Here is a 26809-nt window from a genome sequence, read left to right as displayed (position 1 = left end):
GGGGCGGCTGAGCTGCTGCAAATGGCCGCAGGCTCTGGAGGTGCTTCTTGGTGTTTCCCAGGCCTCGGGATAGTCGGGAGGGTGGGTTCTGGGGGAGGCGGCGGGGAGAGGGAGGCTCAGGGCTTGTCCCTGCCCGTGGCTGTGCCCCTCCCGGGGGCAGGAGAGCGTTCCCTGCTGCGCACGGCGCGGGGAGGCTTGAGCAGCACGGCGAGCCCAGGGAGAGCTTGGAAGGCTTCTGTTCTGCTTCCTTTTTGGTGCTTGGGATGAATCCCCCCACAGGAGGAGCTGGCATCTCCATGGCCACAGGCCCATCCCTTGCATCCCACCCCATCCCTCCTTATCCTTGCTGCCCAACCTGGGGGCGAGCCTAACCTGAAAGCTTCCAACGTGCCCGCCCCAGAGCAGCACCCTTCCTAGCAGCAGGATCTGGCCTTTGGAAGCATCCCAGGGATGCCAGGCACTTCCCTCTGCCCCTAAAACCCCACAAATTCAGGGGTCAGCAAAGTTCATCCACCAAATCCCTCATGGTGTTGGCAGAGGAAGGAACCCTGCAGAGCCCGGGAGCCCCAGTGCTTTCCTCGAAGACAGTGAGTCAAACTTCTTGCCTGGGTGGAGCAGGCAGAGCCGGTCGGGGGACTCGATCCCACTGCTGATGCAGCCTCGACATCTGATTTGCTTTCATGCATGGGTGAATGCGGCTGTGCCTGGGAGAGGATGGGGTGGTGGTGCTTGCGAGGGGACCGCAGCCTCCCTGGGGTCTTTCCAGGAGCCCGGGTGGGTGATGAAGGCTGTGAATAAGGAGGCAGCGGGCGATGCGAACATATGACTCTGAGCTGGTCAGGATGCAGAGGATGCAGCCAAAAAAGGCTGTGACCAGGCACCGCTGTGTTTACTTGCAGTAAGTGCTTCCCTTCCCCAAAACATGAGGGGACCCTACTGGTGACGTGCTCCTCTGTGTCAAAGCCCAACGTGGCCTCGTGGTCGGTGCGTTGAGCCTGGGGCTGCTGAGAGCAGGGACACACGGGGACCATGCCACCGAGCACGTGGGTGCAGCGTGCGCCGGGCTGACGCTTGACCAAGTAATGCTGGAGGAAATTGTGAAAGGGCGGCCAGATGCCGTCTGCATTGAGAAGTGGGAGAAGTGGTGTGAGCTGGGGGGAGCCCACGCCACGAGGTTCCCACAGTGTCAGCGGGGCGGGACGAGGGGAGGTTGAGCCGGGCGCATCGTGGACGTACCCTCCGTGGGGAGTCACTTGGGTCCGGTCTCTCCTTGGAGGCTGGAGGAGCTGGGGCTGTAGTGGGTTTATGTGGCAAGGTTTTGGTAGCGAGGGGCCAAAGGGGTGGCTTCTGTGAGAAGAATCCAGAAGCTGCCCCTGATAGATAAGGGCCCCGAGCCAATAAGCGATGTTTTTTGTAGCTCTGAACTGCATGCAGCAGCAGTTCCCCTGTGGCCTGTGGAGAGGCCCCTCGTGGAGCAGGCTGTCCCCCTGCAGCCCATGGGTCCCTCATGGAGCAGATCTCCACGCTGCAGCCCATGAAGAGGAGCCCACGCAGGAGCAGGGGGTCTGGGGGGAGCTGCCACCCATGGGGGACCCGTGCTGGAGCAGTTTGCTCCTGGGGATGGACCCTGTGGGATGGAGCCGTGTTGGAGCAGGTCTTGAGGGGCTGCTGCCTGTGGGCAGCCCATGAGGGATCTGTTTGGGAAGGACGGCATCCCTGGGAGGGACCCCGCGGGGAGCAGGGGCAGGGAGGGACCGAGAAGGAGCAGCAGAGACAAAGCATCAGGGACTGACCGCAGCCCCCATTCCCCATTCCCCTGCGCCCCTTTGGGGGAGGAGGTGGAAGAGGGTGGGTGTCAGGAAGGTGGTTTTAGTCTTAGTTTCTCACTCACTGCTCTAGCTTGTTAGAAATAGTTAATAAATTACATTAATCTCCCTGTGTTGAGTCTGTTTTGCCCATGACAATAACCGTCGAGTGATATCCCCATCCTTATCTTAACCCTTGAGCCCTTTCCATCGATTTTTCTCCCCCTTTCACTTTGAGGAGGAGTGAGGGAGTGGCTGTGGTGGAGCTCAGCTGCCCGGCTGAGTAAAACCACCACATGGTCAAAGCCGGTTGCAAAAAGGGGGCAGAACTGGAGAGGGGAAACAGCAGTGGGACGGAGAGTGCGTGACCCAAATCCCACCCTCTTTCCTGCTGCTGTCACCATCAGGTGGCATCTCCCGCACTTCCCGGTGCTCCCTGGTCCGGGTGCAGACACCCATGGTCCCCAGTCCCCCCGTGCTGCTTCCAGACCAATGCAGCTGGGGTTTACTGGGGACATGCGGCTGCTGAGTGGACACATACGGCTGTTTTTTCCCTGAAAGGCAAATGCTTCCTGCCAGAAAAATGTCATTCCATCGATAAATACTCAGAATGGAAAAATGTTTGACCTTCCCTATTGTGTGACTTCCATGGGAAGTTGGCCAGGGAGTAGAAGGAGCTGGCTCCCAGTCTTATTCAGCCCAGTGCAGCTTCTGCTGGACACCAGGAGGGACGTGTGCCTGGATGCCATGAGCATCCAAGACCTTTTGCCAGCCAGCAAGGGCCTGATCAGTGTCCTAAAAATGCTCTGTGTAAACTGTTATAAAGAATTCTCCAAACCTCTGAGGACTTGGATGCTCGCTCTGTCTTTTTTGGCACATCTCAGTCTGTCTTATCTGCAAGACCCAGGCAACTTCTTCAGAATAGACCAAAACAAAAGCTGGTGCTTTTTTCTCCTGGTTTGGAAGGCGTTTGCTGGCTGCGGTACCGACAGACATGGTAAAGGTGGGAGAAGAGCAAAACCAGGTGGTTAACCAATGGTTTAGAAGATAACTGCAAGTCACCAGGCTTCTCATCAGCAAGGGCTCAATACGCCAACAGGGCTGGGAAAGGAGCTTAGGATTTGATGTCTTCCAGTTGCTTGTGCACGAAGATGCTTGAATGTCTCACCTCTGCATCCAGGCACTGGGAGGCAGGGGATGGATCGTGCCAGCCCGGCCACAGGACCACAGAGGCCTCCTGAGATGCCTCCAGGAACTCCCTGAGGCCACCAAGTGTCTGTGTCACTGCTATCATGGGACACAGATCGTCCTAGAGGGATACGTGTGTGTGAGCTGGGCCTCACACCGGAGTGATGCTGGTGCCTGCAGAGTGCCTGCTGGTGCCCCCCTGGTCTTTGCCAGTCTGCGTGGAGATGCCTTGGCCAAGGCTGCTCTGTGGGACTGCAGGGACCTGAGCCCAAGGGGGGGCTCTGAGCCGTCTCAGCCCCTGCCAGCAAGAGATGTCCACAGAGGGGCTGGGGTTCAGGTGCCCTCGAGGTGATGTCCAGAGCAGTGCTGCAGGATGCTCCTTGGGCCTCTCTGGGAGATGCCACACAGGAGGGCTGTGCAGAGGGTGCCAGCCAGGACGGCTCACGCACACGGGCACCCCTGCCCATAGAAAGGCTTCAGCATCTGGCTCCAGACGCTGAAATTGGGCGACGGTTTGAAAATGTCAGCTTGCACTGAAAAAAATAATAAAGCAGCATGGTTCTAGCTTTCAGGGTGGTGCAAAGCCAGACATCAAGAGCACAGACTGCAAAGTCCTGGGGCCATGGGCAGTCTGCAGCAGGCTGAGGAGCAGCAGATGCCCAGCTCCGCGGCAGCTCAGACCCCATAAGCAATGCTCCATACAGCACCATCCTCGCTGTTGCTTTCACAGCTAACTTTTTTGGCTACCAGGCTGGGTATTTATAACTCTCCCCTTTTGTTTTTATTTGTGAGCAACATCTCATGGCTGCAGGGAGGACAGAAACTGCCAGCCCCGGCACGCAGGAGGCAGCCACTTCTCAGAAGAGCAGAAAAGGGTTTGCAGGTCCCAGCTGGGGACACCAGCCCCAGGGAGGGGACACCGCCCCGTGGGATGCACAGCACAGGTGTCCCTGCGCACGGCATGGTGGCACCCAGCTCCAGGTCCCCCCAGGGCCCAGGGGTGACCCCGTGCCAAGGAAAAGGGGCTGGAGGTGCATTTGACCCGCAGTCCTGCTCACCGGAGGGGTTAAGTCTCCTCCTCTGTTCCTGGGAATTGCCGGCTCCCTTCCAGCCTGCATAAGCCTGCTCCGCCTGCCAAAGCCCCGCTCAGGGCGCTGACGGCCGTTGCGGGGTTTTTTGGCTGTAAACAGCGCTGCTCGGTGGGGGGGGGCAGCTGCGTGTCAGCTCCACGGCACGGGGCTGCTTGAGCGGCACTGATGGAGAGAAAAAGCCCTGATGGGGGAATATTCTCTGTTTAGTGCTTTTCACGCAATCTCCAGGTATTTTGATAATATTTATTAATGATGATCTGGCAAGAGTTGCCTCCCTGTTGCTGGGACAGACCCCAGCCATGGAGCAGGCGCTCAGCAGCAGCTCCACACTGCTCCCTCGCACGGCGTGGGTTTGCTCTCCAGTGGGAGCACAGCAGTGGCCCCAGTCCCCGCCACTGATTTGGGCTCATTTCTGCCAAATCCCTTGGAGGGATGGCGCTGGCGCTGGTGGGGATCTGTGGCCACGGCGAGAACGGGACGCACGGGTCAGCGGTCGCTGTGTCTGGCCAAACCCTGCTGCTGGCTATTTTGGAGCACACATGAGGACTCACTGCCCGGCTTGGTTTTCCCCTCCCTGGCCTCATCACCCCAAATATTTGGGGCAAAGGAAGAAGTGTGCTGCTTTGCACCAGGGGTTCGCCGGCATCACCTTTGGTACCAGGGAAGGACTCGCTGGGACGAGAGCGGGGTGGGAGCTGTGCCCAGCTCGCTGGAGGGGTTAAATCTCCTCCCTGCTCCCCAGAGGAGTCAGCTCCCTTCCAGCCTGAGTAAGCCCGTCCTCGCCCCTGCCAAAATTCTGCTCGGGAACGGCACAGAGAAGGGAATGCACCCAGCATAACCCAGCCTTCAGTAATTGACGCCGGCACCCCAAGCGCGGGGAGCAGCAGTGCTCCCCCAAATCCCCCCAGACCCGTCTGGGGGTGAGCACTCAACACCTCCGTGGCTCCACCGGCAGCTCTGGCACCAGCTGCCTGAGAGAGGTGGGAGTTTTGCCTCTCCTTCCCTTATTTTTTGTTTTTATTTATTTTTTATTTCTGACTCATCTCGGACTGTTGCCGGGAGGAAACTAGAACAAAAAGGACCTCGAACATCGTTTGTATCAGCTAAATAAAAACCCTCCCAAATATGCAGGGAGGAAAGTAAACCAGCTGCTGGGACCGCCCAGGACAGAGCCACTTCTCCTTCCCCCGGTCTCATTCCTATGGAGGAGGAAAACTAAATCTTTCCTCTTTCTTCCAAGCCACAGCTGGTTTCCTGCTCTGCAAGCACAAAGCCAGGCCCGGAGCCGCTCACACGCTGGGGGGCAGAGGTGACGCTGGGCAGCCCCTGGCAACCTCCGGTACCCCGAAGGCAGCCGACCCCAAAACCCACGGGGTGCAGCACCACAGGGCTGCCAAACGGGGCTGGCAACCCTCAGCGATGGCACTGGAAAGGAAGTGCCGGGGAGGAGGCTGTCAGGTTAATGAAGGCAATCCATTAATAAGGGTGCCTCAGAGCTGAGGGTTCCCTGTTAGCAGGGCCGCGGTCGAGCCAAGGTGGACCTGGAGATGAGGGTGCCCCAGAACCACGTGTACCCAGGGACAAGGCTGTCCATTAAGGTTTCCTTGGAGGTGAGGGGACCCCAAAGGTGAGGGTGCCCCCTTAATCCGGGACCCCTGGTGACACGAGTGCCCCGTTAATGCGGGTGTCCCTGCGTGGCTCCGGCCCGCTGGGCTACCGAGAGGGTGTCAGATGGGGGGGGGGGAGTCCCTTTTCCTCCACCAGGTCCCCTTTGCTGGCCAAGTGTGACTCAGCAGCGGAGCCTGGCTGGAATGCATGAAGCCCAGGGGGAAACAGCCCGAAAGCAGCGTGCTGTGTGTGGGGAGGTGTGATCCGTGCCTCCAGCACGCCAAGCATCCCCCAGCGCAGCCACCTGCTCCAGAACCACTGGGGACGGATCCTGCTCATGGCCCCGTCTCCCAGCCCAGCCCTGAGAGCTGTGGGTGGGCATGGTGCTGAGTTCACCCCCCCAGTGCTTGCGTGCTTCTTCCCAGGAATCCCTCCCTGCCCCCAGCCTGCCCAGCAAACCCCCGCCAGGATCCAATTTTCCCTTTCCAGAGGGGAAAAAACTGCTTGGCTGATGCTCAGCCACTCGGGTCCAGGTGATTCCTGGGAGCTGATAGAAAACAGTGGCCAAGTGTTTGCCCTGGTACTGGGGAGAATAAATTTGCCTTCCAGACTCAGTACTTATTTTTTTGGAGAGGAGGGAGGCTGCTGGGCTCCTGTCCCAGTCCTGCTCCTAAATTCTATCCATCTTCTCTCAATTGCAGTAACAGCTCAGCTCCTGCTCCGTCCCTTGTGCCAGTACAAAGAGGAGCCAGCGATTTGCTTGCACCTTGTGGGGCTTTATTTCTTCTGAAACCCGCAGCCTGGAGATGGTCCTGCTGCAGGGGCCTCCTGCCCTGGCTGTGGGCACCGTGGGCAGGATGCTCAGCACCAGTCTGTCCCTGCAGGGCTGGGCTCGGTGTGCTGGGGACAGGGGCAGCACAGTGACACCGAGGCAGGGATGGGGCACGTGCTCCCTCCCCGCTGCCGCTGAGTCACCGATGTCACCCGCTGTCACCACGCGGCTGGTGGGGTGCTGGGGGGGGAGGTTGGCCGTCAGGCATTTCCTCGAGGTCTCCCCTCTGCTTTCCGGTCCTGCGGGGCCGCAGTGTCTCCGTCCGCAGCTCCGAGTGCTCTGCCTCTGAGGGTTTGGGTCCAAACAAAACCTTCATCTCGGGAACGGGATGGGGAGCAGGGTGAAGCACCTCCGGGGGCGGCACACGTGGTTCCCATCCCTGCTCCTTGCAAACCTCCCCCCCAGAAAGGGATGTCAGCCCATGAGTGGCCCCAGTTTCAAACTGCATTTTTCCATCTGGGGCTGGGGGAGGCAGAGCAACCCCATGGCTTCCCTGGGGCTTGGTTGATTTGTTTGTTTTTTTTCCCCCTGAAGCAAAGGTGCTGCTTTTGGGGTCACTTTGTGGTGACGTTGAGCCCCAGCTACATGGGGAAGGGATGGGGTGAAGGCTGAGTGCCCCGGAGCCTTCCAGCAGCTGCCCCGATGCTGGGGAAGAGGAGCCAGCGGCTCCACATTGGCCAGGTACCAATCGGGCATCCCTGGGGATGGAGATGGGCCCCGTCCCAGCACTGTGTCATGCTCCCTGGAAAGAATTTGTTTTCCTTCTCATTAATTGGCATTTCCCTTCCTGTGCTTGCCTGTTGGCTGTGCTGGCATGGGGCTGGCTGCGGGGGATGCTCAGGGAGCCTGGGGGTGTCTCCAGTGGGTGGAGGGGGGGGACGACATGACCCACACGGAAACCACAAACGGTTTCGATGTGTTTATTAGCCCAGGCACGACTTCCCCTGCCCCTGTTTCCCAATGCTGGCCACTGCATTGCGAAGCCGCTCAGCTCAGCTCTGTGCGTGCTGAGGACGTGGGGGGGACGCGGCACCCACAGGGGCGCGGTGGCAACCTTGGGTGCCCCAGGGGCATGGCAGAGGCGGGTATGGGGAGGTGGATCTCAGCTATGGCACGGCTTTGAGCTACGTCCCCATGTCCCCATATTCATCCTTGTGTTTGTCCCCGTGTCCTGGGGATGGGGGAGCAGAGTCAGGGCACCTCGTGGCTGGAGGGCTCATCATCGCTCGCTGTCGTGGAAAGGGTGAATGGTGCTGGCCCTGGGTCACACTCTCTCTGCGAGGAAAAGCCCGGGCAAAGGTTATTTCTTTATAAAAGATGCTTTTCCTCTTTTCCTTCCTCACCAGGAGCACGTGGTGATGAGGTCATGGAGCGCCTCGGCTCGCAGCAGGACGTGCTTCCAGCTCCGCGTCATCCCCTCTCCAGGGCCATGTTGAGCCTGTTCTTGGCTGGGCCCCTCCGAGAGGGCTGGGGGGGGGGGGGGAGCTTTCTCCTGCCTCTGCCCCAAACCAGCAGCGCTCACCCTGTGCCCCTCCAGCCCCACTTTCCTCCTGGCCAAGTGACCACATCCTGAGCCTGGCATCTGGCTGCGTCCCCTGCTCCCGCGGGGCTTCCCAGAGCAGCCTCTCCGTCCCACAGGCAAATGTGGCTTCGCCGGGAAAATCAGACCCAGATGTGGCTGAGCCACGGCTGCTGCAGCTCCTCCGAGCGGGGACAGGGCCCAGGAGGGTTTGGGGGGGGGGGGGGCAGGAGGGGTTTGGGGGCACGGGGACAGCAGGAGAGACCTGCTGGTGGCCGGGACCTGAACGCTCCTGGTGGGTTTTATCTCATCAGGGAGCCTGGGCAGGGGGGGCTGGGTGCTTCCCAAAGGGGGGTGGGGGGGGGCCCAGGGCCCCCATCATTGGGCTGTATGCGGTGCCACTGCCTTTGGCTGAGCAAAGCCCCGTTTCTTTGGCTATGCAAAGCCTCCAGCTTGGCCTGGCAGCCCCGGGTGGAAGGTCAGGGGCCAGCTCTCTTTTGATCAGCAGCTGACTCCCATCTCGGGATGGGTTTCTGAGAAACGGGCTGATTTGGGGCAGAAGAAAAGTCTCCCCCAGCTGACGGGACAGCCGTGCTGGGGGGAGGCTGTGAGTTTTGTCAGAAGGGGACCGCTTGGTGAGGCCAGGGCCCACCTCCCCGGGTGCGCGGGGGGCTGCCGGCCCCGCTCGGGGCAAACTGGCGGGGAGCTGTGGGGCGGCGACCGCACGCTAATCAAAAGAGGATGGAAAACTCTTGTGGTTGCTCGGGAATGGAGCAGGGCTGCGAGCAGACCACACGAGCCTCCAGATACGACAGCAGTGGCCGCGGGATTAAATTCCGCTGCATTATGCTTAATTAGGAGCACCGAGGGGGGTGGGGGGGCGTTGGCAGACTGGCCCCATTGCACCGCCGGGCAGGGGGAGCAGCATGGAGCCCCCTCCCCTGGGGAAGGACGGGCAAGGGGGTCCCATGCTGAGCTGGGCCTTGCTTGGCTCATCTCAGCCCCCCAAATCTGAGCCACCCCCTGATCCTCGGGGATCCTGGGGCCAGTCCTCTTACACTGCTTGGGATGGGAGGAATCCCGCGGGGAGGTGCTGACTCTCCCTGGCTCGGAGGCGCTCAGCCTCCTGTCCCAGTCCTGCCTCCTGCCCCCGTCCTGCATCCCGCCCTTGCAGAGGCGCAGAGGATGACCCAAACTCAGGGTCTGGCCAAGCAGGCGAGGGGCCCCGGCAGCCCCCGAGCATCGCCCTCTCTGCAGGGCCACCCCTGCCCTCACAGGGTCCCCACCAAGGTTTCGTGCTCTCCAGCGTCGCCGGGCACCGTTTCCGCCGGCTGCATTGCGACAGCACCTTTCTCCAGGGCAGAGCGTGCACCCAGGCACGGCGCAGCTTGGGGTGAACCCGTCGGGGTGACCAAACGTCCCCCTCCAGGCTTCTGCTCTCCGCAGCCATCCTCGTGCCAGCACGAGCGGGGGGCATTTGGAAGAAGCCCCTGGGTGTTTTTTTGCTGCCGATGCATCTCGGCCGCCTGCAGCGGGGTTCACGGGGGATGCGAGGGGCCGGCGGAAGGATGGGTGGAGGCATAGCAGCACATGCCAAGATGCATCAGACTGTTTTTCTGGTAGTGGCTGAAGGTTGTTTTGCTGTCCCGGGGATGATACAATGCTCTTGGCGTAGGTGCCTGTCCCTGCAGCCGGGCACACGAGGCTCTATCGACCGGGCAGGAGGGCGAGCGAGGCTGCGCTGCAGCATCTGCTCCTGCAGGCTTTTTCTCATTCCCTGGCTGAGGGAAACAATTCACGTGCTGAAAGGGCCCTGTTTTGAAAAACAAAAGCAAAAAATGCATCAAAAACTTGAATCTGCAACCACAACCATGTGCGAGCAGTCCGAGTCCCCTCACCCCCTCGCTGTAGGCTGCTCTGCTCTCGGCCATGGATGAGGGTCATGGAAGAGGATGGGGAAAAAGAGAAAGTGAAGGTGTCAGGGTGGGAAATGTCCCCACAGGAGGGAAGCTGAGGCCACCAGGATGGAGGCTGGGGAAGCCTCGGCCAGCTGCGAGGAAAGGGGAGGCTGGATGTAGCAGCAGGGAGCATGGGAGCAGCTCCGTGTGCTGTACCGCGTGCCCTGCACCGCGAGAGCCTGGCTGCTCCTCGGTCCCGCCGTGTCCCCCCTCGCGACACGGGGCACGGGCTGGTAGCGGGGCCTTGGAACTGATGTTGCTTGCGAGGCATTTGGTTTCCCAGAGTCCAAAAGATGATTTTAATAAAAGCAAGTGGATTCCAGACCATTTCCAAGCAGAGAGTTTGGCTGGAGAATAAGGCTGCAAAGCTTTATGCAATACCCCCCAACTCCCTTTCACGCAGCTGTAGTGGGTCCAAATCTCCCCTTTTCAGCCCAAAGCGACCCATTTGACTCAGCCGGTGCCGGGGTGCGGGGCTGCCAGCCCAGCTGGGCTCGCAGCCCCCGTGTGCCACAGGAGCGCATGAAAGCGGGGTGGCAGCGGGGTGGCAGCGGTGGCCCCTCGGTGCCACGCGGTCCCTCTGACCATCCCGGCAAGTGCACATCGAGACCAGCTCAAAACAAGTCCCTGTGGTGGAGGAAGGCTGGGTCCAGGCGTCGAGCCACACTGTCCTGCAGCCAGGGCTCATTAGGGCCAAACCACCGGCGGGCTGCACTGGCACCCTGGTCCCCAGGTAGGGCTGGGGCTCCGGGGGCTGTCCTGGAGCCGTGCGCTGGAGGGAGGAGGCAGCTTTACAGTGAAACCGCTGCTCCTAATGAAAAACAGCCTCGCAGTGGCCAAACAGCTGATCCGCGGCCGGCAGGCTGAGTAATGCCTCGCATTCCTGGCAGGAGCCACTTCCTCCTGGAGGCGCGGGCTCTTTCCCTGGCGAGCGGGGCCCTTGGCATTCCCCTTGGCATGGGGCAGCCTCCAGACATTGAGGACAGCACCGGGCTGTGAAATTACGGCTTTCTGTGCCATGAAGGGGGTCAGTTTGGTAGTTGAGCTGTCTGTCCATTTGCCTTTCCATCCAGATGGCCCCATCGATGTTTGTCTCCTTCTGTCTCCATCCACAACGAGGAAGATGATGGCGTTTGAGTCCCGCTGCACTCTGCAACCTCCAGCACAGACCACAGCACCCTGGGGACGGGCCCTTGTCCCCCAGAGCGTGACTTTGCCTGGCAGAGGAGGGAGATCCCCCTGCTTTGGGGGCCACCCCAGATGCCAAGGATGGATGTGGGCAGGGGAAGGGGCTCAGCATCTCCCGGGGATGGATCCTGCACGGGGCAGAGCTCCTGGCCCCAGAGCAGGAGGGCGGTGGGTGTGGAGCAGCCTGGGGCCGTGACTCAGCCCTCGCATGGCTCTCGCACACAGCCTGTCCCGTCCCTCTCCTCCCTCGTCCCCAGCACAGCCCCGGCGGCACCTGGGGAGCCAGGGCCATGGCGGGGGCGCAGGCGGGGACGGGGCCTGCGTGTGATCAGGGCCAGTGGCTGATGTAAACAGCTCTGGCTGCAGATAAACAACCAGCCCTGCTGGGGAGGACAAGCAGCTCCTCTGTTTGCGCCCGGGGTGGCCGGGCCCGATCCAGACCCTCCCGGCGCTGCCCGGGGAGCATCTCCATGGCGGGGAGCGGGGCTGGGGGAGCAGAGCACCCCTCGTGCCCCGTGCGTGGGGCCGGCATGGGGGTGCGATCCTGACAGCCTGGGGACTGTCCCCTGTGGGGTGCAGGCACCCAGCTCGAGGGCGGCAGGGGGGGGATTTGGCCATCTGGGTGCACACAAAGGACAGCGATTGTGTTGTCCAGCAGAGCAGCCTGAATGCAGCAGCCAGAGCTGTGTCAAAGCTCCTGCCTGGCCCTTGCGGCATCCGGGAGCCCCTGACCCCCCCCCTGGTTTGGGTGCCGCCGGTTCTCCCCCCGCGGCGCCAATGCTGGGCTTCCCTGGAGCGCTCCCAAGCCCTTTGCCCATCCATCCCCCGCTCCTGGCGCAGACACGCACTGCGTCCCGTCCCCCCCATCTGTGCCCAGCTGCTGCCAGCGCAGCCCCCGGCCCCCCCGTGGGGTGGCACCCGCCTGGCTCCAGCCGGGCTGACCGGAGGGTGCTGGGGCTGCGCCCACGCCGCACCGCAGGCAGCGAGTGGTGCCAAGCCAGCCGTGCGCAGGGCTGTGCAGGGGCTGGAGGGAACTGGGGGCTGCCCCCCCCACCCCCCCAGCACCCCAGCACCTCAGTTCTGGCTGTACTGGAGAGCCCTGGGCACCCATGGGTGCAGCCCCCGTGTTGCTGCAGGGATCTGCGTGGGGTGCAGAGCCTCCCGCCGCCACGCTGCAACCGCTGCAGCCATGGGGCTGCTGGTGGCAGCTCCTGCCCCCCCTCTGTCCCCCCAAATCTTGACGGATGCTGGGGCCACGGCAGGGCCCGGCCCGGCGAGCAGCAGCCCCAGGAAGGCGTTTGCTTGGGCTTGGCTGCATTCCTCGGCCTTGAGAGTGCCGGTGGGGGGGGGCAGTGGGGCTGGAGCCCGGTGTGCTGGGGATGCACTGGGGACGCGTTTGGGGCCATCAGGCGTCCTCTGTCCCCCCTAGCCACATGGCACACACCACTGGTGTGGGGAACTGCTCCTGAATGAAAGGGATGGGATTTATCCTGCTGGCTCCTGCCCAGGGACCCCCCAACAAGCTGGGGGGTGGGGGGGGAAGTCCCCCGAGAGCCACCGTGGCTGCAAGAGGCCGGACCCTGGGTTACGATAACTATAAACACGACTTTCTTTGCAGATGCAGCCTGACCCTGCGGTTCCCAGCCTGTCCCGCCAGCAGCCACCAAATCCCCGAAGCCCTGCACCAGTGTCCTGCAGCACTGCCCTGCCATGGGGACCCCAGCACCCACCCAGGAAGGGGGTGCAGGGCCCCGTGCACAGGGGGTGCACGAGGGTGTTTGCGGGTCCCTCTGAGGAGCAGGGGGTGGAGGGTGCAGGAGGGAAGGAGAGGGGATTTTGTGGCGCTGCTTGCTCTGGGGTGATGGCTTCAGCCTTGTCCCGTCATCTTCTCGTGACACCCTCAGTCTCCAGCACTGCCGGCCACATTCCTCCGGCTCCTCAAGGACTGGTGCGGGGCATTCCCACGGGGATTTCCAGCCTGGCATGCACCTCCCTGCCCACCCGGTCCCATGGCAGCACTGGCACAGGGGCAAAGCAGAGCCCGAGAGCGAGCCTGAGCCCGCGGGTGAATCAGCAGGAAAGGAACAGATGAGCTCGCAGCACTTCCTTGCTGGAAATAACTTTCTCTGTAGTGTGGCGAGTGGGCAGATGTGACTTCAGCAGATTTCCAGATAAGCCGATGGAGACGTGGGCTGAGCCTGACTGCATGTCCCATGCAGCGAGCTGGGGTGGCTTTGGATGTGCCGCAGGGCTCACCCCAAGAACCCGTTGGTGTTTGCCATCCCTAAAAAGCCTGCCAGAAGGAGGCACTGGGCTGGGCTTCTGCTCCCATCGGGGCTGGGAAGAGGGGGAATGTCTGCCCACGCTGCACTCCTCCAGCTCCCCGCGTGGCTCGGGTTGGGCTGAGGTTTCCTGGGTGCTCCAACCTCGGGCGCGGAAGAGGAGACGTGGCTGCAGATGGGATCTTGCTGGTGCCTGGCCCTTTGGAGCTGGGAGCATCCCGCATCCTGCCCCTTCCCTTGGGGCTGCCTGGGGCTGGGGGCTGGCAGACATGGACCACCAGCCCCCGCCGGAGCAGCAGGGACCACAACCACCATCGGCAGCCCAGAGCCGAGCAGAGCCCAGGACGATGCCCTCTGCCCCACAGCCTCATCCTGCCTTTCTCCTCCAGGGAACAGCCCCTGGCTTGGGCATGGCTGTGGGGGAAACACGGTGACAGCAGCCACCAGGCAATAGCAGAGTGGTGATGGGGCCACTGGTCCCAGTTTGCAACTGGGAAGGGGCTCTTGCCCTGCTCCCCCTTGCCCTGTTCCTCCCACATATTTGGCATCGCTAAGGAGATGCTGCTGCCAGTCACCCCTAAGCTGCCGTGTCTATTTCTGCCCCGTGACTCAGGGATTTCGGCAGGTTTGGGAGGGGAGGAGGCGTGACAGCACTTCCCTGCCAAAATAAAAGAGGCGGCTGCTTCCTCTGCCTCCCGCGCGCAGGGGGTGGATTATTAACCCGAGCGCGGCGCCGTCCGTCCAAGCCCCTGCCCGCGTTCACCAGCGATACGACGACACTGTCCCATGACTCTGGGCTGTGACAATTTTCCGGTCACTTAAAGAGGAGGTGGGGGGGGGGGGGGGGAGTGTGCAAGAGAGAAGGAGCAGCGCGGCCCTCAGCGGGTGCACAAGGGCCCCACACATGTGCACAGGGTCCCCGTGAGTCACCCCCAGGCCGGCGTCACCCGGCCACGTCCCTTGGGTGCCCACCTCGGCATCCTCCCACTGCCAGGCACCGCTAAGCCTCTGACAGCTCATGGTGGAAAATGAGAACAATCTCGGCAGCTGGGGGAGAAGGGGGGTGCTCAGGAGTGCAGCTTGCTTTTAGCCCCAGCGTCCTTCCTCTCCCTTCCCCGCCATCGCCAGCATCGATGCTTAGCCGAGCGCAGATCCTAAAGGGCACCCGTGGGTGAGAAGGGCGCTCGTGCATGTGGCAGCCGTGAGCCGCTGCAGATGTGATGCCCTCTGGGGGCTGTCACTGCTGTCCCCGTCTCTGGATGGCTCCTAGCTCTGCCCTGACCCCAAATCCCCATCGCTCCTCGTCAGCTCCCCAGCCCCGTCCCTCTGCTCTCTTGGGTTATCTCAGCTCCAAGAAAAGCCCTCAGCAGCTTCTGAAACCCCGCTGGCGTTTCCGGCCTCAAGGAGCTGATATTGCCGCTTCCTCGAAGCTCGGATGTGGTGGCTGTCACCGACACGTGGCCCCTTGTCACTGCACCGTTGTCACCGCTGCAGCCCAGGGCTACTGCTTGCATCTAGTTGCGTTTGCAGAGTAATTTGCTTTCTGCTTCCCTGTTGGTGTGACGAACACTTTGCAAGCAAACATTTTGCCTCTTGGCAACTAATTGTTTCCAGTTGCATGCAAAACAAACAGGCAAAGAGCAGGAAAACCCCAAAAGCAGAGAGTGGGGCTTTCTGCATGCCGAGTGCCTTAACACTGGTGGCTTTTGTGTCCCTGGGGGTGGCACGTCCCCAGATCTGTCCACAGATGGACCTGTGTGCACAGGAGTGCATGAACAGACCCGTGCACTCGTGGCTCCCTTCATGCACACCCACACAAGTGGAGCTGTTCACGTGCGGCCATCCATACACATCTGTGCACGGATCTGTCCTCGCACGCCCATGCGAATGCATCCGTTCCTGCACACACGGATCTGTCCCTGTGTGACGCTGCACGCAGACCCATTCCCACACCTCCAAGCCCACTGGCTGCCTGGCACCAGCAATAGGAAAAGCAGCTGGGGGGAGCCGGAATCAGCCGAACGCCCTGGGGCCTCTCATCGTCCTCCTGTCCCGGGATGCCTCTGTTCCTGCCCTGCTCACACCTGCTGGCACTCGCTGCCCCGAGCAGCATGCAGGGCACCCAGCAGCACGGCAACCTGCACCCAGCCAGGTGCAGCGGGAGCACCCTGTCCCAAATCACCTCCAACCCTCTGCATGGCAGAAGTTTCTCTCAAAGGCTTTTTTCCTGCAGGATTTCCTGCAGGAAAACTTCTGGCATGGACAAAAAGCAAGGCGCAAAGTCGCGTGTGCTGCACTGGCATGTGTGTGTGTATGAGCAGATTTCGGTACCCCAGGTAGGGGCGGTGTTTGTACACCCTGTGTGTGCAACGGGTGTGTACAGGTGTGCACAGCTGCATGGCTACACAAGTGTGTGTGCAAGTGCACGTGCATGTGGGAGATCATGCAATTGCACGCGACAGGAGTGTGTTTGGGTGTGCACATGTGTATGCCTGTGCCTGCATGGCTGTCCACGCAGGACTGTGTCCGTGTGCAGGTGTGGGGGCTGTGCATGCACGCAGGGTGCTGTGTGTGTGTTGTGTGTGCGTGTGCGCACAGGGCTGTGCATGCGTGCTCGTGTGCGTGCACGTGTGTACATATCCAGGGGTGTGCCTGTCCACGTGTGTGTATGCACGCCGACATCCCGGGGTGTGCATGCACATACGCGTGTGCACGTCCCAGGGCTGTGTCTGCACGCACACGCGTGTGTTCCGAGGGCTGTGCATGTGCATACAGGTGTGTACATGCCTCGGGGCCGTGCCTGGATGCGTGTGCATGGGCGCATGTTCCGAGGGGTGTGCACTGCGCGCACACGCGCCTGCAAGCTCCGGGGCTGTGCACGCAGCTGCGTGCGTGTGTCCATGTGTGCGCGTGCCCGGGGCGTGCCCGCGCATACGAGCGGGTGTCCGACACCCCCCCATCTCCCTCCCCCTTTCCGAGGCCTGGACGCGCGCAAGTGTGTGCGCGTGCACGTGCCTGCGTGCGCGAGCCGCACGGGGGAGATGGGGGGGGGGGGAGACGGGGAGGGGGGAGACCGGGAGGGGGCAGAGGGGGAGACGGGGAGGGGGATACCGGGGAGGGGGATACCGGGGGGGCGGATGGCGGGGCCGCCCCGCGTCCCCCGGCCCGAGCCGAGCGGGGCCGAGCGGAGCCGAGCGGGGCCGCGCCGCGCCGGGGGCTGGCCGCCCGCCAGCCCTTTCTCATAAACCACATGCTGCCGCGGCCCTATAAAGGGCAGCGCGGCGGCGGCGGCGGCTCAGCCCGGCCCCGTTCGCCGCCTCGCCCGCACCGCCCGGCCCGCGGCACCCCGGCCCCCCGGCCGCCCCCATGCCCCGCCCCCCCGCCCCGGGGCCCCCCCCCCCCACCGCGGGCCCCGGCCCCCCCGGGGGGGTCCCCCCCCCCCCCCCCCCCCGGCATGGGGCTCCTCGCGGTGCCCCCCGCCCGCCCCGCCGCGTCCAAGCCCCCGTGTCCCCGCCCGGGGCTCGCGGGGGGACGTGGCGAGTCCCCCCCCTTGGAGACCCTCGGATCCGGCCACGTCCCCGGCGCCGGGAGGCTCCGGCCCCATCCCGGCCCCTCTGTCCGGTTGCTTTCGCTGCCAGCCCCGTCCCTGTTCTCGCTTCCAGCCCCGTTCCCGGCGGGGAGTGGCTCCATCCCCGTCCCCGGGAGGCTCCGACCCCGGCTCGGTCCCCGGCTCCCGGTCCCGGCGCGGGGTGGCTCCGTCCCAGCGCCGGTCCCGGTCCCCAGCCCCGTCCCGGCGGGGCGAGGCTCCAGCCAGCCGTGGCCGTGGCCCGCCGGTGCCCCGGGCAGCATCCGCAGTTTCACAAGCCGGGAGGATTTCTGGGCCGGCTCCCAGGGAAATTCCCCCCGGCCACCACCCGGGCACCCTCTCGGTGCCGGGATGAGGGACACGCGTGTCCCCCACGGGGGGGCTCTGCCCAGGCTTGTGGGGAGCTGGGGGGGGAGATTGGGGTGATGCCAGAGCTGACGTGTGGAAAGAGCCCTGCGGGTGCAGACGGTGGAGGCTGGGGGGTCCGGAGGGTGGGAGAGGATTTTTGGGGGTGGGTGGCTCGGCGCCCCTGCCTGCAGCTGGGTGGGGGGAGGCAGGAGAGCCGCGGTGGGGAGAGGGGATGGGGCTGGATGGGTTGGGGGGGGAGGGCTTGTGCCTCAGCCGTTCAGCCCCTGTGCCTGCCGGGGACTGGGAAATTCCCCACTGACCTGGTGCCTGAAAATAACAGGATGGCATGGGCACGGGTGGGAGGACCGGGGTGTGTGTGTCTGTGTGTGTCGTCTGCTGCAAAGGTGGCTCCTCTGGGGGAGGAGGCAGGGAAGGGCGGGGGGCTCGTTGGTCCAGCAGCGCTCCAAGCTGTTGCTCTGCTGTGCTCAGGTGTGCCTGCTCCGCTGCACCCTGTTGTCGTCCCTCCTCCTCCTCCTCGTCTGCAGCATCCATGAGACGGAGCAGAACAGCTACTGCCAGCAGATCATCACGGAGAAGCACCTGGCCGAGCTGGAGGAGCTGGTGAGTGCCCTCCTGGGCCCTGCTGCAGGACAGAGGCGTGCTTGGGGCCGGGTGGGTGCCTGTCAGCCCCCGCCAGCTCTTTGGCAGCTCCACGAGCAAAGTGACGGCACCCAGGAGCCAGGCACCAGCGGGCACCCGGCACGAGTGGCAGCTGGGAGTGATGCACCGTCATGCCTTGAGCGAGGGTGGCTGCAGAGAAGTGCCAGTGGGAGAAACAGCTGGGAACGTGAGCTGGAAGGGGGCAGCGGGCGCCAGCGTCTGCCACAGAGAGCACGGGGCAGGGGGTGGTGGGGGAGCGGTGGAGGGGACTGGGGCTGTGGTGTTTTCTGGGCTGCAGCAGCCGCGCAGGGGTTAAGCCAAGGAATCTGGCTGCATTCCTGAGTCCAGCTGCTTGCCTGGAAGCTGGGCTGGCAATGGGGCTGTGGGTGGGTGGCAGGCAGCGAGGGGGGCCGCCGGCCAGGCGATGGAGCCAGACGGGCTGGTGCGACGGGTGCCTTTGCCCCGCGTGGGCCATGGGCAGTGTCGGGTGCTTGCACTCTCCCCGGGGGGAGATAAATTCTGGCCCCATCCCTGCTGCCGGGGCCGCATCCTATGCTGGCCCTTGGCTCACCTCTGAGTGGGAATTACATGGTTGCCTGTGGATGCTCAGGGGAGACACGGGAATCAGGGGCATGCAGGGATTTGTACGGGTGCATTTGTCGCAGATTAAATTCTGCTGCTGCAGCGCTGCTGGCCTCGCAGCTAACAGGGAGCCAGAGGCAGCGGTGGTGCCACTGATCCTGCACTGAGCTCAGCCGCCACTTCTTAGCATGTAACCGCTATGTCCGGGCTCCCTTTACCTCTTCCTCTTTAAGCACCAAGCTGCGGTGCCAGGAGCTGGCAGATGTCGTATTTGCAAGCTCGGCTTTCTCTGCCCGGGCTGTTCCTGCAGCCCTGTGCCCCCGGGAAGCCTTTGCTTTGCAGCCCACTGGGATCAAAAACGGGCACGTGGCAGGGGGAGAAAGGGGATGGTGCAGGTTTGAATGAAAGCCATGGTTTCCCGGCTGGAATTGCAGCCCTCTCCTCCTCTGGCCGTGCAAAGGCGTTTGCAGAGCCGGCCCTCGCTGCAGCCCCACGGGATAATGGAGCAATTGTTTCCAGTACGGCACAGCGCTTCTGGCAGCCCGCGCCCTCCCAGCCTGGGATGCGGGCCCGGAGGCGGGCTGCACGCCCTGGAGGAGGGCTCGCCTTTGGGGCGGTTGTTTGGGGGATTTTCCTCCTTTTGCGTTGGGAAATGTTCATGGCACGGGGCTCCGCTCAGGTTGGGGCGGCAGCGCTGCCCGCGGGCTCCCAGCGTTGTGCCGAGCCGGGGCTCTGTGACCTCGGTGTCACGGCCGCATCCTGGCGTGCTGCAAAGTGCCTGGTGCAGGAGGTGGCAGATGCTCTTTTGCAGCCTGGCGGCTGCATGAGCAGGGCTGGGAGCGGGGGGAGGAGGAGGAGAACGGTGGATGGGGAGGGAGCGGAGTGGGGGGCAGGACGGCCCTGGTACGGGGCCAGGATGGCGGGAGGAGAGATCTGGCCTTGACCTTAGGGGAGTGTCTGGAGGAGGAGAATGGCGTGGGATCGGGGTGGGGGGGAGCAGAGCCCCCAGCACTGTGCACAGCCAGGCAGCAGGGCTGGGTCGTGCCCCCTCCCGCTGCACTGCGTGGCTGTGGGGGGACACCCTGCTCTGTCCTTGCAGGCGGACACCCAGATGCAGCACCCGGGCAGGGTCTCCTTCAAGTTCATCAATAAGATGCAGCTGGTGAGTGGCTCCTCGCCGGGTACTGGGAGATGGAAGGGGACAGGGATGGGGGCTGGCTCCCTGGGTGCTTTGGGGTGTCCATATTGGGGTGCACCCCTTCTGCCCACAGACCCCATGTCCCCTCAGTCGTCCCCCTGTGCAGGAGGCAGGACAGGCCCCTCGTGGGGAACTTCATAGCCCTTCTGGCCAGGCTGTGAAGTCCCAGCTCGGGCAGACTGTGGGAGCACAGGAAGGCATTTTGTGTCTCTGTGCCTCAGTTTCCCTAGGGGATGGGATAGGGGTGCTCCCTGTACCCATGCATAACCAGTCTCTCCTCCTGGGGGTCCGTGCCCCCCCAGAGTGACTCCGTCTGCTATGTGAAAGCTGCCTTTCCTCTGCTGGGCAAGATCCTGAACAGGACGGTGTTCAAGGAGAACTCTTCCAATGCCAAGAAGATGCAGATGGTGCGCAGGATGTATGAGAGCATCGATGAGAACGTGGACCCCTGCATCAGGGAGGAGGATGACAAGGAGCGCATGGTATGGGGCCCCCTGCCCTGCCTGGTGGCTGCCAGACCCACGGGGGTATGGGGCCGGATGCTTGCCTGTGGGGTGGGAGCATCCTGGAAGCGGAGCGGAGCTGGGTGGCTGTGGGGAGCCCCTCAGTGGGTCAGACCCAGCCGTGGGGGCAGCACCGTACCCACAATGGGGACACCGGGCAGGATCAGGGCACGCGCTGGGACCCGGTGCTGAGCCCAGCTCTTCCTCCAGCTCTCAGAGATGTGCTTCGAGGAGTTCACCACGTCCCCCTACGAGATGCTGGCGCTGGTGAAGCAGTTCTTCCAGGACATCAACCTGCTGCTGCAGAGCAAGGAGACCTTCGAGAAGGACTGCAGCCAGGTGTACCGCAGCATGTGCGTGGGGCCCAGGCAGCCCAGCTCCTCGCCAGGTAAGGCACCGGGGCTCTGCCTCTGCCTGGCAAACCCAGCGCGGGCTCGCCTGCATGGGGCAGCTTGAGAGCCGCGTGTGCACCTCCTGCGCACACGTGGGCGCAGCTCGTGTCTGTGGGTCTGTCTGCGTTGCTCGGCTGGTGGCCGTCCCCGTGGTGTCGGCGAGCTCTGTGTCTGCGTTTGGGGAAGGGGCCAACCACCCTCTGGGGGTGGGAAGAGCTTCAGAGAGGGGGCCGCATCCTGCTGGATGGGAAATGCAGCTGGAAACAAGGCCAGAGAGAGGCACCGAGGGGTGTCAGGAGGCAGCTCCATCGGCACGGCTTGAGGCATCAGGCTTGGCTTCATCTCCAAAGACCGAGCATCTGGGCTGGCAAAAGAGCCGGCGTGCTGCATGACCTCAGCTGAGCCCCGTTGCTGCCCTGTGCCTCGGTTTCCCCTGGGAATGGTCCTGTGGAGTAAATGCCGCCAGGCTGAGCCACCAGGGCGAGTGCCGCCCGCTGGGGTGGAAGAGCCCCTGCTGCCGTCTGTGCTTGTGCGAGCACCCATGCTGTTGTCTGCATGTCTGTGGAGGAGATGTCTCACTGCGTCTGTGCTGGGCTGTGCCTTGTCACCGCACCGTGGGGACCATGGGGACGTTGAACCTGGCCAGCTCCTGCCAGCGATGCTGTGCCGTGGATAACCCGTTGCCATCAGCTCAGGGGACCCGGTGACGGGGCTTGCTTCGTCCTGCCTGGTGCCTGTCACCTCTGTCTTGCTGCCACGTCTGGCCCTGCCTGCTTCCCGCCTCCCCTTCGCTCTCCTTTTTGGGGCTGTTTGGTTTGCATGGGAAGATGGGGGTGCTGGGGGTGCTTCCCCTGCCTCAGATCTGCTGTCTGCCCCTCTTAGAGGCTGGTGACCCCACGGCCGTCTCTTCTCTCTGCTTCTTTCAGGTGTGGGGACAGATCCTGACTGCAATTGCCTGTCCCCTGCCCTCCCTTCTGCCACCCAGCCCTCCCTATCCGCTGCCACCCACGCCAGCAGAGAAGTGGCACCCGCTAGTGCCCGGGTCCCTTTCAGCCTCCTCCATGGCACCCTCGCTGAGTTAGGCAGCAGCGCCCTGTCTCAGTCCCCCAGTAGCTTGGAGGGCAGCTCAGGGACCGACGAGGTCCCAGGAATTGGGCTCGGTGACACGGAATCCGCAGTGTCCCCCACCATGCAGCAGACGGCAGGAGCTGGTGGCGCCGCCGAAGCCCTCCTGGATCCGGCCGCCGCTGCCAACCCGGTGGCTGAAGACGTCTCCATCCTGTCCCGAGGGATGGCAGAGGAGGGCACCGGAGCCTCTGTCCTCCCGGATCAGCCCTCCTTGCCCCGCAGGATCAGCACCAAGATGCCGGCAGCGTCCCCCAGCAGTGTCTCTGTGGGCCACCGCGGGGCCAGGATCCGTCCCACGGAGATGCCCGAGCCGGTCACGCAGCTCCGCTTCTCCAGGATGGCCCCGTCGGCACGGGGCCGGGCGCCGGGCGGCCTCGGGGACAGCGCGAGGGCACGGGGCTGGGGGCTGAGTCGGTTGCGGGATCCCGAGGACGGCGGGGCCGGACCCAGCTTTGACTCGAGCTTTGTTCTGAGCGCAGAGCAGCGTAGGAAGGAGCCGAAAGCCAGGGAGAGCCACCGGGAGCTCCTGATATACGTCATGGTGGGCAGCGTCGTGGCTGTCTTGCTGGCCATGGGCGGGCTGCTCTTCTACAAGTATAAATCCAAGGTGAGCCCACCCCTGGTGCGAGCATCCTCGTCCATCCCTGCCTCCGTCTCCCCGCTCATCTCCTGGATTTCCTGGGGTGCTGTGTGGGTTGACATGGGGTCCGTGTGAACCCCCTGCCCATTACGGGGCAGGGGGATGCGGAGCAGGGTGGAAGGGTGATACTGGGGAGATTCCTACCCCCTTCTGGTTTTGTCCTACTGAGTATAGGGGGTGGGAGCCTCCCCCACTGGGAGCCCCATTCCCAGGGCTCACCCCCCCGTTCCCTCTCCCTCCACGCAGGTCCTGGAGCGGCCACTGGAAGAGGGGGGCTGCGACCCCGAGGAGCCAGAGCGGAGGTGGGTGCAGGGACCCCCGGTGCCATCATAGCTCTTGGTAGAGGGGTCCAGGGAGCCCCCCCCCCCCGGCTGGGGCCATCCTGCCCTAATCCCCTCCTGGGCTTTTCTTTGCAGGGCGCTGCAGGGAGCGAGGGGGTGCCCGGAGATGGAGATGCAGGAGCTGTGAGGTGAGTGGGGGGGGTGCGGGGGCAGGGGCCAGACCCCTCCCTGTCCCTGCGGGCGCTGACTTTGGTTTTTGTTCAGCTGCTGGCAGTGCTGAGCAGGGTGGGGACACATGGATGTGCAAGGCTGTGCCCTGGTGCTGCCAGTGTGCGGTTTTGCAGCCTATTCATTCATTATTAGGGTTATATACGTTTAAATAATATACTAAGTAACGTATTTGTTATTTTAAAAAATGGGAAAAAATACATTACTCTCCACCATAGCCTCGTGTCCCACTGACTCTTCTGCTCTCCCCAGGGCCCCAGGGTGCTGTGAAGCTGCTCGGGGGACGGACGGGGATGCTCCTCGCTGTGCGAAGAAGGGCCGGTGCGCGCTGGCCCCGCTGCAGCCTCCCCCCGGCGGCGATGATGCTCACACTCCCCCCTCCCCAGCCCCACGGCGGGAGACTGCAAAACCACGGGCAAAGACGGAAGGGTTGGGGGGGACGCACACCCTGTGGGACCCCGGCCCCCGGGAGCACGTGGCTGGAAGGCTCTGGAGCATCACCAAGGGGCTCTGCGGGGCCGGCGGCACAGGCAGGGCTGCGGTGTGCGGAGCGTGGCGCTGGCTGCGGGATGGGGACGGTGTCGGACGTGGGCTGCGCTGCCTGAAGCTCGGAGGGGAGCAGCTCCCTGGATCCCACCGGGATTCGCCGCTGCCCACTGCTCCTCTCCCACCCCAGCACAGCAGGAGCTGGAGCGGCACCCCGCGCACCCCTCCTGCACCCCAGCTGCTGAGGAGCCATGGCCGGGACCCCCCACCCCTCTGCACAGACTGCACGCCCCGAACTGCAAGGGGAAACCCTCACACTGTGAATATTTAATGCCCCCAGGCAGGGGGGTGACGCTCGGTGCCATCCCCGTCCTGCTGCCGCTGTGGCACGTCCTACGCACCTGAGCTGGCCTTGGGAGCTGCCTGGCACCGCTTTGTGGATTAGGGTTTTATTTTAATGTGCCGGATAGATGCCTTTATCTGGCAGCAGTGTTTTGTTTTTTTTTTTTTGGGGGGGGGGCGGGGGGAGAAAGAGGGCTCCTGCCTCCCCACAAGGTTACTGCCGCGAGCTGGCCTCGCCCCAGACTGGATTTTTGCAACTGTGCTTTGGAGCAGGGGCTGCTTTTGGCGGTGCAGGGGCTGCTTTTGGCGGTGCAGGGGCTGCTTTCGCGTGGCTGGGAGCTGGAGCGGTCCCCCCGGCACCGCCTCGGGGCGCACCGGCAGCACCTTGGGGTGCAGCAGCCCCACAGCTGCCCTGGCCCCTGGGCCCTATCCTGCCCCGCTGCAGCCTTCCCCCGGCCCCGCACTGAGCGTGGCCGCGCTGCTCTTTGGATTTGAAGCATTATTTTTATACAGTGGAAGAAAATTGGAACAAACCACACTTTTTAAAGCATTACTATTAATTTTTCTATGTGTATTTATGACGGCCAAAAGGAGATGTTTCCTGGGGTGAGAGACCAGTGTCAGTCAGGAGGGAAGCCCCGCAGCCGGGTGCCCAGGCTGGGGCTGGACCCGCTGCTGGTGTAAGCCCCCGACCTGGCGTCACTTTGCACGGGGGAGGGAGACGGCCTGCGGTCGGACCGGGATGGGCTCATTTTGCCTCTCTTTTTTTTTTTTTTTATACAATGAAATATTTTATACAAAGTCATTTAAAGAAGTCTATTTAAAGAAAAGAATAGAAAATGGCTTGTATATTTAATATTATTAATAAACACAGATGTGTAGCACTTTGCAATGGTGGGAGCTGACTGGGGGAGGTGGGGAATAGGGGGATGCATCTTGGGATGGGGGTGTCCCAGCCTGGATGTCTGTGCTGATGGGGGGCACATTCTGCGGGGTGTGGGAGGGGGGCCCTGGCTCCCAGAGCAGAAGGGATGCAGGGGTGGGGACAGGGACGGCTCCATGCTCAGTGCAGCTGCGTATCCGTGACTTCTGCCTGTGCTGGGGGGGGCACTTCAGCTGCTCTGCCTGGCCCCCTGCCCCTTGGCAGGGAGCTGGGGGCTGTCCCGCCCCGTGTCCCGGCCCCGGGTGCTCCAGCTGCCCCAGCCCTGACCTGGGACCGGTCCAAGGAGCGAGGCTCAGATCTGCAGGGAGCCCCCCCGGGGGGGGCTGGGGGCTGCAGGGCGAGGTCTGGCTGCGGCCAAGGCACGGGGCCGGTGCCGGGGTCAGGGTCTGCGCTGCCCCTGCCCTTTTCCTGTTGATGCACGCTGGAGTTCACGGCCACGGCAGGAGGGCGGCAAGATGGATCCGTCCTTCCTGCTGCCCGCGGCATTCCACCCACATCCCTACGCTGCGGGTGCGGGGCTGAAGTCCCCCCCATCCCCAAAATGCATGGGAAGGAGGCGAAGCAGCTGCTAAAAGCAAACACACTTGAGGCCGCTTCCTGCGAGCACTTTGCTTGGCGAGGCAGCGCACCACGAGCTATTTCCTTCTCCCCCCTCCAGCTGCCCGAGCCCCGTCCCGCTGCTGCCGCACACGGACGGTTCCCCGGGGGCACACGGGGGGTCGAGGAGGGGGCTTCGCCGCTGTCTGCAGCCCCGTGATGGGCCTGAGCGGGGTCTGCGGCCCAGGCAGTGCAGGGCTGAGCCCCTGTCGCTTGCTGGGGACACGGGGGGGGGGGGGCAGGATGGGGCCGGGGAGCCCTCTGTGGGCTTTGGGGCCGTGTTTGCTGACAAACAGAATTCCTCGAGGGGAGCTGACTCAGCCCTGCCCTTCCTCTCCCCAGCAGCAGCCGGGGGTTTCCCAGGTCCACATCCCCTTCCCAAGGAAGTGGGACCTATATATATCCCGCCGACCCAGGCCACAGTCATTATGGTCTCAGTGGGGGGGTGCCTAAGGTCAGAGGCTGCCCGGGAGGCGGGAAGGGGGTGGGCAGGGTGCCCGGGCTGGGGGGCCGGGGGCAGCCAGCCCCTGCCCTGCAGGCAGCTCCAGGTGGAAGCTGGTGACAGAGGAGAGAGCGTTAACTCTGGAGCTGAATGATGGCAGGGCTGCGGCCACGCAGCAGAGCTCGGCGACGTGGTGCTCTCGGAGCCGAGATCCTGGCGGAGGGGGCGAGGAGCCCCTCCCAGATTTACACCCCACCTATACTCACCCCGACACCCCCAAACTGGCAAAAGCACAGAGAGGAGATGGGGGGGGGGGGGGCAAAACCTGCTTTCAGTGCCCACTTTTGGGAACCACATAAGTAGGGGGGAGTGGAGCCATTCCCATCGCGCCACGCATGTACAGGAGGGTGGAAAATAATCCTCTGGGGCTTGAGGAGGGCGGTGGGTGCCTGAGCCCCCCAAAATGCGTTTTTATTTTGTACGCCTAAAAAGCAGATGATCTGCCTCGGCAGCGTTAAAATGGGGTGGTTTTGCGGAAAAGACCCTTGGCACCGTGTGGCTTGGCCTGGGGGCACCCTCCCGGCAGTGTGGGGGGCTCGCGGCCCCCAGGCCCGAGGGGTCCCGGGCAGCCTGGCCGCAGACTGCTGACGGGGCAGCGCCGCGGGGCCGTGGCTCCCCCCATGGCCCTCGGGCAGCACGAGCTGGTCCCGGCCACCCCTGCGTCCACCCCGTGTGGTGCTCGCCGCCTCCGGCGAGAACCAGCCCGGGGCCGTTTTGTGGCCAGACATAGTGATTTTGGTTAAAAACGTTATCTGCAGGCCCCTGTGGGTTGTTAACCAAAGTGCTGATGTTGGCCCGCTCTGCGTGTTGTGGGAAGGCCAACGCCGCGCCCCGGCGGGGTCAGGCCTGGGGGGGCCGCGGCTGGCGCCCGCGGGTGCAGCCGGGACAGATCCTGGGGTCTGGGGTGCCCGCAGCCGCGGCC

General features: G+C 63.4%; 2 protein-coding genes and 1 long non-coding RNA gene across 4 annotated transcripts in view; all 3 read left to right on the top strand.

The window, feature by feature from the left end:
• Nucleotides 1-4923, top strand: LOC118178691. The gene is made up of 2 exons (XR_004756262.1): nt 1-40; nt 2213-4923. It is a non-coding gene; the product is annotated as an uncharacterized LOC118178691 (long non-coding RNA).
• Nucleotides 4924-15747: 10824 nt separating this feature from the next.
• The window catches only part of AHCYL1 (adenosylhomocysteinase like 1), a 33306-nt gene continuing 22244 nt past the window's right edge, over nt 15748-26809 (top strand). Inside the window, exon 1 of the mRNA XM_035346847.1 lies at nt 15748-15752. The gene's annotated coding sequence lies outside the window, so the exon portion shown is untranslated. The remainder of the gene's footprint in view (nt 15753-26809) is intronic.
• CSF1 (colony stimulating factor 1) lies at nt 16776-24115 on the top strand. 2 transcript variants are annotated; one of them, XM_035346844.1, is made up of 9 exons: nt 16776-16847; nt 17884-18026; nt 19747-19809; nt 20148-20327; nt 20559-20736; nt 22348-22475; nt 22755-22810; nt 22925-22977; nt 23270-24115. In XM_035346844.1, exons 1-8 carry the CDS (start codon nt 16838-16840, stop codon nt 22974-22976), a joined length of 810 nt encoding a protein of 269 aa, XP_035202735.1. In that variant the 5' UTR covers nt 16776-16837; the 3' UTR covers nt 22977; nt 23270-24115. The 2 variants fall into 2 exon arrangements, with proteins under 2 accessions (XP_035202735.1, XP_035202734.1); XM_035346843.1 differs by having other exon boundaries at nt 21667-22475.

This window comes from Oxyura jamaicensis, chromosome 26 (genome assembly GCF_011077185.1).
Source record: "Oxyura jamaicensis isolate SHBP4307 breed ruddy duck chromosome 26, BPBGC_Ojam_1.0, whole genome shotgun sequence".
Classification (NCBI taxonomy): domain Eukaryota; kingdom Metazoa; phylum Chordata; class Aves; order Anseriformes; family Anatidae; genus Oxyura; species Oxyura jamaicensis.
This window is presented reverse-complemented; position numbering and strand designations above follow the sequence as displayed.

Bases quoted from the DNA above. Each gene is read 5' to 3' on its own strand.
- CSF1 (XM_035346843.1), top strand. The intron at 20,328-20,558 runs GTATGGGGCCCC...CTCTTCCTCCAG, and splicing joins AGGATGACAAGGAGCGCATG to CTCTCAGAGATGTGCTTCGA. The intron at 20,737-21,666 runs GTAAGGCACCGG...TGCTTCTTTCAG, and splicing joins GCAGCCCAGCTCCTCGCCAG to GTGTGGGGACAGATCCTGAC.